General features: G+C 44.4%; 1 protein-coding gene across 1 annotated transcript; it reads right to left on the bottom strand.

The window, feature by feature from the left end:
• Positions 1 to 490: 490 nt before the first annotated feature.
• Positions 491 to 17,339, bottom strand: LOC136964316 (metal transporter CNNM4). The gene is made up of 8 exons (XM_067258398.1): positions 15,929 to 17,339; positions 13,963 to 14,106; positions 13,603 to 13,737; positions 13,090 to 13,259; positions 9,470 to 9,566; positions 8,113 to 8,202; positions 3,934 to 4,109; positions 491 to 3,773 (listed from the first exon to the last, which is right to left on the bottom strand). The coding sequence occupies exons 1-8, from the start codon at positions 17,337 to 17,339 to the stop codon at positions 3,204 to 3,206; spliced, it is 2,793 nt and encodes a 930-aa protein (XP_067114499.1). The 3' UTR covers positions 491 to 3,203.
• Between the last annotated feature and the right edge of the window lie 822 nt (positions 17,340 to 18,161).

Here is an 18,161-nt window from a genome sequence, read left to right on the forward strand (position 1 = left end):
GCCCCGGCTAAGAGCCCATGGCCAGAGGTCTCCCAAATATTAAAAACAGCTTAAAAGACTTGGTCAACAAGTTAATAGTAGAGGAATTTCAATATTTTGAAACGGCAGGAGAGGAGGGTAGATAAGGGGAGTGAAAAAGAGAAGGGGGGGCAGGAAAGGCAAAGGGAGGGAAGGTAGAAAAAGGAGTGTTGGAGAGGAGCAAGGCCAGAGACAAGAAGAACGCATGTGTGTTTGGGGGGGGCAGTAGGTGGGAGGTTAGAAAAGGATAGGTTTACAAAGGGAGGAAGCCGTACACTGCAGTTACCCACAAGCTGCTGAGGTGCCAGTATGCCATTCTACAGGAGGGGCACATCTTGGTTCCCAGGATATTTTGCAGAAATGGAAAAAAGCAAACCGTTCCATGGCTTTGATTATCCAGGTGACAATACATGATCCGACTCCTACAAAATGCTACAGTATAAGCTTTAAAACATGAAGAGGGAGAGAAATGTACTTTGAGGTCAAATCCGAGCAATGCTTTATTGCTATGCAATGTCTTACAACTATTGAAAGAAAAGATCTTGATAGTTTTTTCTAACAAAGGCTACATTACGCATAAGATCAATATTCCTCCTCTTTCTCACCCCATAACACAAATCACATCAATGCCCAATTCTTCATATACAGAATATTTACATTAACATAATACAGGCAGGTTTTAGGAAATCGAAACAACAGAGTCTTCCACAGAAAGATGCGTTTCTCATAAATGGAAGACCATTTCATGTGACAACACGTCAAGGTGCGTTCCTAGATTATGATAGAATAATAGAATAAATAGAATATCACTCAATAAATACAACATTTCAGGTTTGAACAACGCTTTCACATTGTTTCAGTACACAGTCTAAAACATACAAAGCCAACCAGTGGCTAAATCGAAAACCAACATATGACTGTTTGCTACATGTGACCTATATGAACCAGCAGGCAGGTCTAGGATTACTTTGTGTGTAAGGCTGTGTGGACTATAGAATTTACATCACAAATCAGACAGAACCTCTCAAAACTGTGGACGAAGGGACATCGTCTGTTTTTATAAAATCTAAATTCTATGGTGCTAAAATAGAGATTATACTCTCATTCAGAAATAAGTTTTCCTTTGGAAGAGAAATGCTTTGGAATCAATATCATATACAGTATTCAATGTTCACCTGCACCTTGTGCATATCTCACACTCACTGGTTTGTGTTTTCAGTGGTAGCTTATACAAACAGGTTTTTGTTTTCAGTCAATAAAACACTTGCTAATAACAACAAAATAATAATCACAATTGTTTAAATTACTTCAGTCATTGCATACATAGGGGATAGGTAAATAACATGCTAGCAGCAGTCCATGTCTGAGCTCCCCTTCAGTGAGAACCCACAGTTGTCTTAATGATATTAAATCACACTTCATGGTATCCTTGTATTAAAAGAACCCAGGTCACACATGTCCTTCAAGTCAGTCTCACTCTGGAGGACACTCCACATCTACTCCATGGCGTGTCAGGGTACAGTATAATTACACACACACACACACACAATAAAATATATTTCACATTGTATCTGAAGAGTCATGAACAGTATGTATCCCTGGTTGGAATGCCTTTTAAAGTACACAGCATTATTAAATTAGGAGGAATGTTTTTTTTGGTGCCACCGAACTACACAGTCTACTCTTGTGATGTCACGATGAATAGAAATTTGACATCCAAAGAAATGTGACATCACATGTGGAATTCTTAACTCAGTTGTAATATCACTAGATTGATATCACACCAACGCAGCCGCTCACAAAGTAAAACTAAATAGTAACAGCAATAAAATAACTTCTCCTGGTGTGACAGAAAGAAAGATGTAGCGGAAAAGGAGCCAGTATTCTACTGAGCTCTACTTCACAGTGTGTTTGTACTTGTGTAGTGAAAGTGGGTCAGTCTTTGTACAGTCAGTGTCATCTGAAGAATGCATCTTATCACAGTACACTGATGTTCTCAAGAACCAAGAAATGTCCAAAATAAAAAATCTAAAAGGAAAAAATGAACATAAGAGAAAATATAAAACAGTACATCAAATAAATCTCAAACAGGTAGAAATTAATTGTATGCAAAATAAATATATTACTCCACTATTTTTCATTAAGTCATAATATATTCTCTGACTGGAAGAAGTGTGAGGAATGATCCCTTGCTTTTGTACTGCAACTCCCCTTAAGTCTGAGCCCAGGCCCCTCCAAGTACAGCACAAACACAGCTACGTGTTTTAACTTGCAAGCCCTTTAGTGTTCACCTCACAAATGCCTGTGTCAGGAAAATTATTTTTGAACCTGGGCGAATTTGGTCTGATCCACATTGGGAATATCCTGTTTACAACTTTGACACATTTCAAGGTTATGCTGCACTGAATTGTATGAGGACATCTGAGTTGGGAAGATGACCCCTGTGACTCAGTTCACTATATATCTGTAATAAATATATATATATACTGTGTGTGTATCTATATTTCTTTTCTTTTTTTGCGCAATCTTTGGAAAACAAATGAACATGAGCACAAAGACACAAATCAAACTCCAACTAACTGTTTGCTTGTGTCAGGTCGGTAATTTTTTGGGTGTTGCCTTTAGACAGGTCATACACAAGAGGAGTGAGGGTGATGGAGATGTGTGTGAGTCTTTTTGAGATATATATCTAGAGAAAGAGCGAGAGGATGGAGTGGGGTTTTACAGTGCACAGAAACAATAAATAGCAAAGTGCTATTTTCATCCACCATCTGCCTAGAGCCAGGGACTTCTGGGAATAATCACAGACTCTAATCATGCAGACTGTGGTTGTGTAAATACATGATAAACCTCCTCCACCACCTTCCTCAGTCTTCCTGATCTCAGTCTTACAGCATTGATCAACTCACAAACACTCTCCCTCAAAACACAATAAAATGTTCTGTCAAAATGAGCATTATTGTCTTAACTCTCTTGCCCTTTGAGTAGAGAGTAAGCCATATTAAGTTAGGAGAAAGGGAAAATACCATGAAGAGAGGAGAATACAGGAAGTCTCTTCCCTAGAATACCTCACATTAAGTAGTAGAGACACCGGGCAAGGACAAGCATCAACAAGCACGGGAGAACTAGGGTGTGTGTCTGCTGTGTGCGCGAAATTGAGTTTTTCAACAAACTCCCAGAGGCTATCAAATGGTACTCTCTGTGTGTGCGTGACTGATCGTGTGCACGTGCGGGTGAGAGTGGGCATGAGTGTGTGTGTGACTGTGTGTATGTGGGTGACTTGGCCTGCGGGTGCCTCCCACGCAGTTCTTCTGCTCGTTGAGCAGAGAGGCCGTCTCTCCTGGGCCGTTCTCTGGACGAGCAAACGGGGGGGAGAATTGGGGTTTAGGTGGGAGAGAGCACGGGAGAGTTGTGCACGTACCTGTGCCCAGAGAGGAGGGGGACGTTTTGGGTAAGGGGGTGCGGTTACAAGGAGGAGGGGTTGGTTGGGGCAGAGACTGGGTTGATCTGGTGCCTGAGGAGGGGGTGTTGGTTTGGGATAGCTGGGTACGACCAGTTGGTGGCGTTGGCTGAGAGAGCGATGGGAGGCGTTTTAGGGGTGGGGTGGCCAGGGGTAGGGGGGTGCGGGCGGCTGGGGGGGTGATGGGAGGCAGGGGGCCAGTGGTGTCGAGACGGGTGTGGCTGCCCTCTGGAGACTGGGGAGTGCTATCCAGCCTGGAGGCCAGGAGACCGTTCTGGTACTGAGAACGTGTGATCTGAAGGAAGAAGAGAGAGTGAATTTAGAGGCAGAGAGTAATAGAGACAGAGAAAGAACAGTAGAAGGAGACCGAGTGAATGAGAGTGATGGAGAGGGATCAAATAGAGAGAAGAGAGGCAGCAAGGCCTTTGAAAACCAGGAATGTTGAGGAGTTTCACCTTGACGAACTGAAGGTCTGTGAGAGCACGCACGCAGAAGTCCGGAGTGTACTGGAAAGGAGTGCCTGGAAGCTGCGTGTTGCTACCTGTCACAGACCCGCCTTCTGGAGGGCGCTCGGTGCAACTTAGAGATGCAGAGCGGTTCAGACCACCCCCATGTGACGGAGAACGGAACTCTAAGATGGATGGAAAGAAAGTGTGAGAAGACAACAGATATACACTTGTACCTTTACAGACACACCTTTCTCTCTCTCTTTCACACACACACACACACACTAATTTACATGTATATAGGGTTGCAAAATTCTGGAATTTATTACCAAATATTTTGGGGAATTTATGCTGAAATTAATTTTTAAATAAATATATGAGATATTTATTAAATTCTGTCTCTAAGGTAGACTGAAATCATAGCTATGGGAAAATATACTTATGCTTATTCTGTACATGATGTTGCAATATCAATAGAATTTGATCCATAGACACTGAAGTTTTCCTGATTGAATAGTACCCAGTCAGAGTGTCTACATTGTTGTGGAATTGACAAACCAATTGAATGTCAAAACCATTAAACAGCTTTTACTCACTAATGGTAAGCATCTTAATTAGATTACCTAAATTAGTTTTTCCAACTTCCTGGTGTCCGTGTCTTTTACATCTAATATTCAGTCACATTCTGAAAATTATGATTCTGTTATGGTTCTGTACTACTATAATAATCCATGGTGCTTTCATGGTTGCCAGGAAGATTCCATCCCTTTGCAACCCTAATGTAAACACACAAACACACCCACACACACCCACACAGTAAAACATAGAACACTAAGCAACAGGAAAAAATGAGATTTGCACAGTACAGTGGTGTTAGACAAAAGACAAGTGAGAAAACAAATTCAGTAAGGGTTGAAAAAAGTGATATTAGTGAGAGACACCAGGTCACGGAACACAAAAACACATTGGGTGCACACCCTCACAAAATCTAAACATGCACACACAGTCACACCAACACACACGACACAAACAGAAGCAGTTATCACTTAATGTATAACGATAAAGAGCACATGAAGACACACTATTGATGTATGATAAGTGATAATTGGATGACTTAAAAGAAGATGAATAATTAGCTGATACAGTTAGGTCCATAAGTATTTGGACATTGACACAATTTTCAGCATTTTGGCTCTGTATACCACCACAATGGATTTGAAATGAAACAATCAAGATGTGCTTTAAGTGCAGACTTTCAGCTTTAATTTCAGGGTATTTACATCCAAATCAGGTGAACGGTGTAGGAATTACAACACATTTTATATGTGGCCCCCCCATTTTTAAGGGACCAAAAATAATTGGACAAACTAACATAATCATAAATCTAATTGTCACTTTTAATACTTGGTTGCAAATCTTTTGCAGTCAATGACAGCCTGAAGTCTGGAACCCATAGACATCACCAGACGCTGGGTTTCGTCCCTGGTGATGCTCTGCCAGGCCTCTACTGCAACTGTCTTCAGTTCCTGCTTGTTCTTGGGGCATTTTCCCTTCAGTTTTGTCTTTAGCAAGTGAAATGCATGCTCAATTGGATTTAGGTCAGGTGATTGACTTGGCCATTGCAGAACATTCCACTTCTTTGCCTTAAAAAACTATTTGGTTGCTTTCGCAGTATGCTTCGGGTCATTGTCCATCTGCACTGTGAAGCGCCGTCCTATGAGTTCTGAAGCATTTGGCTGAATCTGAGAAGATAATATTGCCCGAAACACTTCACAATTCATCCTACTGCTTTTGTCAGCAGTCACATCATCGATAAATACAAGGGAACCAGTTCCATTGGCAGCCATACATGCCCACGCCATAACACTACCTCCACCATGCTTCACTGATGAGGTGGTATGCTTTGGATCATGAGCAATTCCTTCCCTTCTCCATACACTTCTCTTCCCATCATTCTGGTACAAGTTGATCTTGGTCTCATCTGTCCATAGGATGTTGTTCCAGAACTGTACAGGCTCTTTTAGATGTTTTTTGGCAAACTCTTATCTGGTCTTCCTGTTTTTGAGACTCACCAATGGTTTACATCTTGTGGTGAACCCTCTGTATTTACTCTGGTGAAGTCTTCTCTTAATTGTTGACTTTGACACAGATACGCCTACCTCCTGGAGTGTTCTTGATCTGGCCAACTGTTGTGAAGGGGTTTTTCTTCACCAGGGAAAGAATTCTTCTGTCATCCACCACAGTTGTTTTCCGTGGTCTTCCGGGTCTTTTGGTGTTGCTGAGCTCACCAGTGCGTTCTTTCTTTTTAACCCTTGTGCTGCCTTCGGGTCACATGACCCAAAGGTTCATAACGAACCACCGTTATGTTTACCCAATTTTACCCAATACAAAAACAAATAAAAATAATTTTCTTTTAACCATTGCAATGTGGGGGGTCTGAGACAGCCCGACAGTTAAAAGAAAATGCTTCACTTTGTTTTTGTAGGAGGTAAATTTGTTGCAATACGACGGTGGGTCACAATGACTGATGGGTCAGAATGACCCGAAGTTAACACAAGGGTTAAGAATGTACCAAACAGTTGATTTGGCCACACCTAATGTTTTTGCTATCTCTCTGATAGGTTTGTTTTGATTTTTCAGCCAAACGATGGCTTGCTTCACTGATGGTGACAGCTCTTTGGACTTCATATTGAGAGTTGACAGCAACAGATTCCAAACACAAATACCATACTTGAAATGAACTCTAGACCTTTTATCTGCTCCTTGTCAATGAAATAACAAACTCCCTTTATGAGAGAATAACATACACCTGGCCATGGAACAGCTGAGCAGCCAATTACTTTGGTCCCTTAAAAAGGGGGGGGCCACATATAAAATGTATTGTAATTCCTACACCGTTCACCTGATTTGGATGTAAATACCCTGAAATTAAAGCTGAAAGTCTGCACTTAAAGCACATCTTGATTGTTTCATTTCAAATCCATTGTGGTGGTATACAGAGCCAAAATTATGAAAATTGTGTCAATGTCCAAATACTTATGGACCTAACTGTATGTGCGAGTGTCATTAACTTTTTTCTAATACATGCAGTAAAGGTTAGAGCACTTGAAATGACTAAATAGAGTATCTGAACCCACAGACCAAAGCACTGATTGGCTGAGTACTGTAGGGAAAAGTGTGGGGCAAAACACAATCATCATCACAGTCTTGAGAATGTGACTTTACGAGAGTTCAGTGATTGAGTGAGTAGTGAACAGTCTAGTCAACAGTCCAGCTTTGTCCCAACTAGGCCCTATACCTTTGTGAAGATCTGAGTGACTGGATGGTTTACAGCAAATAGGTAGATAACTCCTTTCCAATGTGAGGTTAACACATTGTCATCTCTTTCTCTGGAGCAACAGCATCAGATCTTCACAAGTGCACTCGGCCCTCGGCCAAGGGGTGGCTTGGGGACAGAGCCTCATGTTAGGCAGTGGTAGTGCAGGTTAAGTAAGGACAGGTGAGGTAAACATTGCTCATAACCACAGCTGTAGGATCAGATTAGCATATTATAAAGATAGTACTCTATTATACCAGCCTCATAAAAGCCAATGTACAATATCAGACTGTGGATCAGTGGTTAGACAAAGTGACTATATGTCGTGACAGGTTCAGGGTTTTAGGTTTTAGGGGGGTATAGACGATGACAAGGGGTGCTGTGGAACACTCCACCCAGAGCCCTATCCAGCAAGTCTCTTCTTCCACATTACCGCCTGCCTGTGATTCTGAGGCTAGCTGAGCTGACAGTGGCCCATTATCATGTGTTGTGGCATCTGGACCATCAGTCTAATGTCCTGGGCTGTCCTGTGCTACTGTTCTGTGCAGGAGAGGAGTGCTTGTCAAATGCCAGCCAGATTACCAAGCCTTTGCTCGCTTTCCAGGAGGAATTAAATCACAAGAACAGAACTAAAAGCAGGAAAATACCAGAAAAGAAAACAATGATTGTTGTCGATATTTTATTCCCCTTCTGAAAAGTTCAAGATGCAAAGACTTGGTAACCGCGATGTCCTTATCCTACACTACCTGCTGGTACTTGCTGGAGCAGGGCTCTTCAAAGGATGAGTGAGGAACAATAACAGGGTTTATTGGCTTAGAAGTAGCCTGATCCATGTCCCCCCACCCACCCTGTCCCGCCATGCGAGTCATTACCTGGGAAGCGACTGAACAGAGAAAACCTCTTAAGAGAAAGGCGTCGCGGAGGGGGTGACGCCACTGACGGGGAGAGAGGGGGGGTGACGGCTGAGGGGGGTGGGGAGAGGAGGGGGAGGAGAGAGAGATGCTCTCGTTTACAAGTTAATTCAATATGGGGGCAGCACAATCCTGCTCCTCTCCCAGAACTTATAAGTTCTTTTCAGAAATCCCATTGGAGAACATTCATATTATTTCTGTACAGAGGGGTTTCTCTACAGCTATCCAATCAACATATCTGCCTATTGGTGAAGGACGGCTGTTCAAAGAAAAGGGTTCTCATGTTTGACTTACGGTTTCACACATAAAAGCTGTACACATCATAGCGCATGCACACATACACAGATAAAGTACATTGACTATGCAAAGCACAGAGAACACTTTAGGAAATGGGACAAGGAGTGCAAGAGAGACAGAACACGAGAGAGAGAGAGAGAGAGAGAGAGAGAGAGAGAGAGAGAGAGAGAGAGAGAGAGAGAGAGAGAGAGGAGACCGAGTTTCTAAATTGTAAACAAAAGACAGTCCCAGTAATTTCACAACTTTGACTAAATCCTATTGCATCTATAGCTTCTATAAATGACACAAAGCACTGCTTTTTTTATTGGTCTAATACATTAATCAGCTTATAGCATCAATACGCTGGAAACCATGGAAATGTATAGGTCCGATGCTATACTGACATCTGACCTCCAAGTGTCGCTAGCGTGCACAATTATGGATCTGGTGCTGTTACTTAATGCTGCTTGAAAGAGCGACATGCGTGTGCCCAACACCTACTGACACACCGTCAGTGTCCTGCATTATGGATGCCCTGGCGGGACGCCTGTTCTCGGTGTGCACAAGCACATACACACCTTTCAGCTATCCTATAATGTTGTTGGTTTGCTGTGCATGGCTTTCCTGTCTAAATGTCCCTGGAACACTCCAGCTACAGGGTGCGTGAGTCACACACGTTATGAGTCACCAGAGCCCGTCGCTAGGATGCTCATGTATGCTAGCATGGGACTGGCACGACTAGACTGTCCTCTGCCATGGTCCTTTCTGGCTGTTTGACAAACTTTAACGCCAAAGGAAATACCACGGCACTGGGAAGTTGGAGACCTTATTCCTGAAGAGTGATGAACGAGAAACAGCGAGAGGGAAGGAGATTTGTGGTGTTTGAGAGGGTTTCATATCTGTGTTTGAACATAATCGTTTCCTGTGTACACAGTTGACTGTGTGTTTGTATTTTGATAAATGCATGTGAGCCTGTATGTGTGTGCATGTGAACTTGTGTGTGTGTTTGTGAGGGAGTGAGTGAGTGAATGGGTCAGCTTACCCAGGGACTGAGTGCTAAGAGCCATTACTCCATAGAAAGAGAATGGACCCGTCTCGAACATCATATTTTCATTGCCCGCCTCCACCTCCACTCGTCCCTGGAAAACACAACCACAAAGCACACGACCACCATGACTTTCAGGCATAACGCTTCAGTAGAAACTGGGTGGTATTTTAGTAGTATGTGAAATGTGTTAGGAATTGTAAATACATGTTCTGTATTTACATGCAATCTAATACGTTTTTTATTTTGTTTGTGCCAAAGTAGTCCATACATTTTTCTGGATTTAAATCGGAAACTAGACCAAAGGGGTTGTCCAGTGGTTAGGTAACTGAGACCCCTGGCCGTCTCATGAATAATGCATGATTGGGACAGGTGTGTCTGCTGACGTTCCTGTCTCTCTCCCTCTCTCGCACGCTCTCACACACACATGCACACACACTCAGCATCCGGTGTCAAAGTGTTCCCGTTCAGTCTCAACCCGATGAGTTGTGAGACACACACATGCAGGTGCAACAACACATCCTATACTAAACACACACACACACCTTTCTGAATGGCAGAACTTTAGAAGCTAAGCTCATATTGCATGTTGTCACCCAAACTGCAACTCAGGAGTCAACACCAGTCTTACTCTGTTCCACACACACACACACACACACACACACACACACACACACACACACACACACACACACACACACACACACACACACACACACACACACACACACACACACACACACACACACACACACACACACACACACACACACACACACACACACACACACACACACACACACACACACACACACACACACACACACACACACACACACAACCTGGGCCTTGAAAATACTTTGGTCCACTTGATCTGTGGATTAGTCCATGGATCAGTGACAACCATTGGGAGCACCCCAGCTACTTTCATATAATTGATCCGTTTAAGCCGTTAAATACAAAATAAAATAACTTAAATACAAATAAATTGTTGGCATTCAGGACCAGTCTCAAACAAGGATGTGGTGAAAGGAATGATGGGCTATATTGAGCTGTTTAGCTAGGACTCATTGCCATGATCTCTGCCCCAGGGAGATATGGGTAATCCCCCCTCCAAATCAGCCCACAGAGAGGGAGGGTGTTCACAGTGTGTGTGCGCGCGAGCGTGTGTGTGTGTGTCTATGTGCATTTGAGGGGGAGGGGTGACCTTGGGCCGACCGTAACAAGGGGAGCTGAAGACCGTAACAAGGGGAGCTGAAAAGCAGACCGATTTACTTGCAGAGAGTGCGCATCCTCTACTACATACATGTGTGTGTGCGCGCCCGTATCTTTGGTGACACAAGGAGATTAATCAGCAAATAGTTCCTTTGAACAACGTGTGAACAGGGGAACAAACGATGTGACACTGCGTGTACTTACTTACTGAGCTAGCCACCCTCTTTCTCTCACTTACGTTCCATCTCTCTCTCTCTCCCTCTCTCTCCCTCCCCCTCTCTCCCTCTCTCCCTCGCTCTCCCTCTCTCTTGCTGCGTCAGTGTGAGCCCTCAAATCTCTGTGCCCCCCACTGCTCCCCCCCCCTTCCTTCTCATGCTGGTGCAGGGGGAGGGATTTGCAGTTGGATGCTACAGCTCAAGGACCATGAACGTACACAAAGAAATGACAGTTTCTCAGTTTGTTTTGCCATCTTCTCTCCTCTCCTGCATATTTGAGCCCCACCCCCTTCCCTCACTCACACCACTCTTCGTCCTACTCTGCTCATGTTTCTCCTCACACCATCCTATCCTATCCATCCCCTCCTCTTCTCCAATTTCCTCTTGACGTTCTCCTCTCTTTCTTGTCTTTTTTTCCACCCAATCCTTGTCCTCCGCTGGCAATCAACAATCTCTCTTTCCGTCACCTCCCTCATCTCTCTTATGTAAGAGGAATGTACTAGTGAAAGACACATTCACTTAGATGTCCCCCAGACTGTCTCCCCAGTCCTGAGCTCACCCCACAGACACAAACACACATAGAGAGAGAGAGAGAGCGAGAGAAAGATAGTGAGAGACAAAGCAACAATTATATTGTCACAAACTAACACACTCTGTTGTTAACCTTTGCATTAAGATGAGTTGTGCCCGTAATGTAGTTGGTGCATAAGATGTCTGTGAGAGACACACAGATTCCTAGAATTATAGATAGGGCACCGTGCCCGAGATGCAGTTGGTGAGTAAGATGTCGGTGACATTTCTCAGATCACTATTTAAATTAGTTAAATAACAGTACTTATCAGTCAACCTCCACATCATCTAGTCACTTATGCACATCATAAAAGCTAATTCTCATTATTTTGAACCAATGGTCTGGTACATTCATGCAAATGATTATTTAGCCTACAATTGGCTGCTGTTTCCTACATTATCAATTGCTCATGGTGATCAAAATGTATTATATTGGTTCTCTGTTAAATTGTCTTACCCCCACAAACATCTAGACATTTAGTTCATTACATAACACAATGGTTGAGCCAGTTGTCGTAATTGTACGCTTAATTCACCACCCCCCGCTGCATATACAGTTCTGCCCAAGGGGTGTTTGCTAGGTTTACATTTAGCAATCAAATTTGATTCCTTTGTACTATGCAGTTCTAATTGATCATTGGTTTCACTTGTTGCTTGTTTACCCTTTTAGTTAGCTATTTATACCCGTGTTAGTTTTGTTGCAAAGTCTTGTTCCTTCCGTAGTTCAGTCTAAGCGTTTGTATATTATAGTCTAGTCCGTCCCTGTTTTGACCTTTTGCCTGCTCTTCCCAACTACGTTTTTGGTTTACTTACTCAGCCCTGTTTGCCTGTTATTACACCCCTTGGCTCTACTTTTGACTATGATTCTGGATGATCTATATTGCCCTGTCTGCGTAGTTACAGATATCTGCTTGTACCTCAAATGCCCTGGGATTAAACAACCCCTCTGCTCTTGGATCCGTCTTAGAGGCCGTTTTTGTTACAACAATGCAGTAAAAATAATATTGTTTCTGTCGTATGCCCGTTAGTGACTCGCTATATCCATCCATATCCTTTCAACTCGCAAGATCAGTGTCTCCAACGCTTAGTGGAGCTCAGCCAAGCTCAACATGGAAAGGGTTCTATCGCGAAACTGGTGGCAAATTATATTTTAGGGATCTCTAAGTGCTTTTACAAACAAGGTGAAACGCAGCACTGCACGTCCTTGGGTTCTGAGATGAACACCTGCAAAATCACAACCTTGCACACTGCCTGGTTCTCTTGCTAATCGTTAAACAATCGTTTATACCCTACCCTAAATAATACCATAAAATCCCACAATAAAACGTCCACAGGCACAGACAGACGCACACACACAGAGAGAGATTTCTCAAATTACAGTATAGATACAAATACAAATGTCTCAGTGAGATTTTGGGTATGTCTAACGATGTGTGTGTGGTTTGTGAATCCAGTGTGATTGCTTAGCTTGGAATCCAATCCACACCACAGGAATCATTGACCCATCACATCACACCCTAATTCACAATTACCAGTGCGGTGTGTATACAATAACAGTAGCCTACGATGGAACTGAATGGTTCAGACTGCTCATGAAAAAGTGAGGCGAGTGTGTACCTGTAGGATGAGTATAAAGTAGTCTACGGGTTTGCCCCTCTGGTACACGTAGTGTTGTGGCGAGCGCTTGTCGCTGTCGTTGAACTTGATCTCCTGGATGACGTCTGGGTGCCTGAGAATCCTAAGCAGGACCTTCTCGGAGATCTGCATGGGGCTGAACAGGCACACCTCTGATGGAGGGGGTGGAGCGGGGCCAGGAAAGACAGGAAGAGAAGGTTGCCAAAAAGGGAGAGAAGTAAATGGGTCGACAGGTGAAGCCCATTAGGATTGAGGGAGAAGAGGGAGGATAGAAGATGGGTTAGAATCCCACAAAGCACCTTGAATCCACAGCATACTAACAAGGTTTCCCGAAACCACATCAATCACCATGTTTACAAAACTGTGTTGCGAGTGTTTTGGTCATCTCTCCCTGTTCGCTTAGGCTCAAGTCCCAACCTGGCTAGCTATGAGAGGGTAATGAGAGAGACAGCCGTGAGGAGAGGGTAGGACTTTCACCCTGCTCTACAGACCTACCTGTTGCCAGGAAGCGGTGAGCCGCAAGCATCAGTTGAGGGCTAATCTTCACCTTGCTCTCACCCTCCTGTTTAAAGGCGGAGAAATCCCGCTTATTCTTGTTAGGGTCCACTTTTTTCCTGTTTCTGTTGTCAGCTGGAAAACAAAAAGGGGTGATGAGAGGTGGAGAGGTGAAGAGAAGATCGGGGGAAGGAGAACACTAAGGAAATGTCTGGCTTTTATTCACTATTAAGAAAACTGCCAATCACCACCTGTTAGACCACCTGTTCCCAGCAGGCCCGCAATGTGCATGCTCAGTACAGCGCACAAATGTATGCTTGTATATCTTTACATGTTTTCCAGTCGTTGATGCAGACTCACTGTAAAGGTCAGACTCATCCAGGATCTCTGATTTGATGATCTCCTCTATGACGTCTTCTAAGGTGACCAATCCCAGCACCTCGTAGAAGGGATCTCCCTCCCCCTCGTTGTTCACCTTCTGAACGATGGCCAGGTGAGACTTGCCTGAGGGGGGAGGGGGAAAGAAAGAGAGAGATAAAGAGAATGAGCGAGAGAGAGAGTGCAAGAGAGAGAAAGAGAGCGAGAGAAAGAGAGTTACTATCATTCATTTGCTCCCTGCAGAAACACCACACCTCTATTCAGAATGATCCTTGGCTACAAGAAGGTCAGGGACAGGATCTCATCTTAATCTCATCAACACTGGGCAGCTGAGTTGAAAGCAAGTGAGGTACTATACTGAAGGTGACATTAGCGTTAGCGGGTGTGCACAGAGTCTGTGGCGTTTCCATTTTCTGCACCCCTCTGTTCTCCTGTCATCAGAGCTGTCAGATATCCCACTGCCGTTTGATCCGTCAGAGCAGTCAGTGAGATTTGGTCTGTGAGGACAGACTGAGCCTGATGCCTTAATATAGACCAGACTTAAAGCTTAGAAGAAACAAGTTGAGTGAACTGCCAGGGTAAGATCATGTGAGACAGGGGGTGGGGTTAGGAGAGGGATAGCGAGAAAGGGGGGGATGGGGAGGAAGGAGACAAAATGAGGGTAATCCACTCTTCTGGCATATCTTTCCCTTCTTCTGCTCTCCTCCATCCTCTCAGAGACGCTCACGAGAGCTGCTCTTGTGCTGTGCACAGGCTTAAGTGTGATTGTTTGATTGAGAATATTCTACAACTAATAGGCCTACCATCTATACCAAACACATAGCAAAAATACACGCTAGCTGGGATTCAAAACCACACACCAGCATGGTGTGATGCCAGTTAACAGCGACAATCGGCTCACAGAGACACGCACCTAACCAATGACCTTACATTCCATAGCCTGACATGCCGGTGTCAAACTCCAGCCAATCAAAGCGCAGAGAATGGACACTGGCAGGTCAGCAGGTATAAGGTCACACAGTGATTATCATGGCGGGTGCTGACCTTAAGAGCTAACATGGCCACCGGTCTGAAGCAACGGCGCAGCCATCTTTAATGAGTCTTAGGAGACATTTTATGCCATGTTCACATGGGCTTTGACTTAAGACAATGCTGGAGATGAGAGAAGGTCAAATTGAAATGTTGGGCTACAACAATAATTTGCACAGTTGTAGACCCCATGTATAACTCAAAGACTAGAGTTGGAGTTTGTTTTTCAATTCCAATTGTACCCTACCCTACGACTCACTAAAAGTATGACAACCAACACGCTGCTGTCTACAAACGGCTGTTGTCACCACGTTCTGGTTTTGTGGTGACGGCTTTTCAACATCATGTTGGGAGTTGGTCTAACCTCATCTTACGGCATGTGAACACAGTTCTGAGAATGACAGGTGCTATAGGACTGGACAATCATGATGAGTGACAGACCTCTGGTCTGACAATGTTGTGGCTGCTACAATAGTGGCAAATCATGTAAAGGCCTGAGCTAAAGCATCAACACTGAGGCCCTCTAGGGCTACAGATATTCAGTGCTGCTCTCCAGACCAGTTCAGGTTAAGGAGAAAAACTACTGAAGGGGAATATACGGAAATCTAGATCTGTGTGCAACATAATGTGTGTCACATTTTTCCTCTGCTGTGTTTTGGCAACTAGGCTTTCGAAGTTCCACTAATCGATAAAGCTATCAATACAAAGCCAAAGAGCGTGTCCACCCAAATGCACATAGGAACATGCATGTGTTCGTGCAGATGGAAATAGCTGAATCAACAGGATTCCACACAAAACGTTTGGAGGAAAAACACACTGCCTACTTGTCAGGCCTAAGTCAATCAACAATCCCAAACACGTCTGCAGACAGACAGACGAAACACACACCACACCACACATCTAGGGAAGAAACACACACCTTTCTTAAACTCCTCCAGCATAGCGTCAAGCTTGGTGTCATGAAACACAAAGTGCACTGGATGGTTGTAGAACTTGGTGATGGTCTTCAGGGTTGAACAATCATCCGGGTCCACAAAGGCCAGGTCCTTCACATAGAGGATGTCGACAATGTTGGAACGCTCATCGTCAAACACAGGGATTCTTGTGTATCCGCTCTCCATGATCTCTGACATGGTGTTGAAGTCCAACACGGCATCCGCTTGGATCATGAAGCAGTTGGACAAGGGTGTCATCACGTCCTCCACAGTTTTGTTCCGGAGCTCGAGAGCTCCTTGAATCATGTTCATCTCCTCTTTCACCAAGTCGTTGTATGGTTCGGTGACTTTTAACATCTCAACCAGCTTCTCTCTGTTGTACACAGTGCCTATCTCCTGACCCAGTAAAACATCCAACAGTTTACTGACAGGGAAAGACAGTGGGAAAGTCAGGAGCATGAAGAATTTTGTTACCGTTATAGTGTTGGCCCCCACTGCCAGTCCGTGGCGAGAGCACAGGGCCTGGGGAACGATCTCACCAAATATCACAATACCAACAGTGGAAGCTACCACTGCCCCCAACCCTGAGCCTATAAGATCATCGAGGAGGATAGTGAGGGTCGTGTTGACAAGAACGTTGCCGAGAAGTAGCGAGCAAAGCAGATAGTTTCCCTTGCTGCGAATAGGCTCGATTTTACGTGCGTATTTTTTTTCTTTCTCAGTGCCACAGCTCTGGACGATGCGGAGTTCCATAGGATCCAAAGCCATCAGCCCTAGGTTCAGCCCGCTGAACATACCGGAGAGCACCAACAAGCAGCAGATAACGATGACCTGCAGCCACAAGGGGAGAAGGGATTTCTTTTCCTCGACCACCAAGAGTTTACCATCGTTCTCTCCAAGAAGTGCCCACCTGCCGCCGTTGGCACTCCTGACGCACAATCCATATTCCTTTTGCGGTTCGCTCTTCCGAAGCGGCTTAATGTTTATGCTGAGAACACCGGTCGTTCCTCTGCTACTGACGTTCATGTAAGTCCCGATACTGAAGTCTTTGGTAAAATCTACACAAGTCCTATTCGGTGTGTCAATATTGTCATCAACGCTATCCTCGTCCTCGCCATCACCTCGTTCCGTAAAGCGGATCTGCGTCCAAGTACCTGAGTGGAGCTGCACCCCGTAAAACCGGAGTAGAATGGTGCTCTCCTCAGTTACCTGTATGACACCGTCATCGGTTGTCGAGGCGGGTTTGTCGCTTCTCTCTAGCCGCATACCAAGCACTTGGCTTCCGCTGTTGCTGACACTCGATGTAGCTGTCTCGGTCCGTCCTCCGACGGCGCCCCACAGAAAAACTATTAAAGTTAGAACATATCCCTGCTGCCCACTCCATTCTGTCGCCATGTTTGTTTCACTCTTCGGCGACCTGAGAATAGACGTCACTTACTCATGCCTCATGGCTCCGCCTATCTGTTTTCAGCGCCTAACGGGCGCGACAGGTACAGAAACACGCGCGTACACATAAATATTTCATGGTATTTTAAGCAACAGATAGACTATGTCCAAGCCAACTGGCAAAATTATTTAACCCTGTCATTTTCGTCTACAACAATGTACGCATCACAATAACACGACACTCATGATTGCATGGCTTATTCATAAAGCCTTCTTTTTTCATTTAAAATTCATCGGCTACCATGAATGTTTTCTTAATCATCATGAGGTGCACGCTACAGCTAATGAATATGCACCATCACATTTTGCTGTGACTGCCGAGAGCAATGCGGCATACTGAATCCTGCGGTGGCCAGCGGTTTCCCATCCAATTGTAGTTTAAAGACCCAGCTGTTACGCAAAGGGGATAGTGTGACTCCTTGTCTCTGCACCATCCCGCATCTCTCTAACTCGGCGTTATCCTAGACTAGGCGGAGGGACGCAGAGGGGAAACTTAGACCATGCAGACTGCACTCGGTGTATGGCAAAATGTGTTTGGTCAGCATTCCATTCTTGGTAGCGAAGCACCCAATAGCAAATTTAGAATGTGAGGTTATATTTAGCTATCATATAGGGTACTAGAGTTGAAGGAAATTGCATGGGACCTAGGGTTGGAAAGGGGTCGATTATTAGGCCACCATGGCAGTCAGTGCAGGTCAGAGTGTATTATGCAACTGTAAAGCCTAACGCAAGCCCTGACCCTCTCATTCAATGTGACGAGGTTTTTAACCT

Source organism: Osmerus mordax, chromosome 20 (assembly GCF_038355195.1).
Source record: "Osmerus mordax isolate fOsmMor3 chromosome 20, fOsmMor3.pri, whole genome shotgun sequence".
Taxonomy (NCBI): Eukaryota; Metazoa; Chordata; class Actinopteri; order Osmeriformes; family Osmeridae; genus Osmerus; species Osmerus mordax.

Coding starts and splice junctions, on each gene's coding strand:
- LOC136964316 (XM_067258398.1), bottom strand. CDS start 17,339: ATGGCGACAGAATGGAGTGGGCAGCAGGGATATGTTCTAACTTTAATA. Junction 14,107..15,928: donor GCTGGAGGAGTTTAAGAAAG/GTGTGTGTTTCT, acceptor CTCCCCCCTCAG/GCAAGTCTCACCTGGCCATC. Junction 3,774..3,933: donor CAGACCTTCAGTTCGTCAAG/GTGAAACTCCTC, acceptor TTCTTCCTTCAG/ATCACACGTTCTCAGTACCA.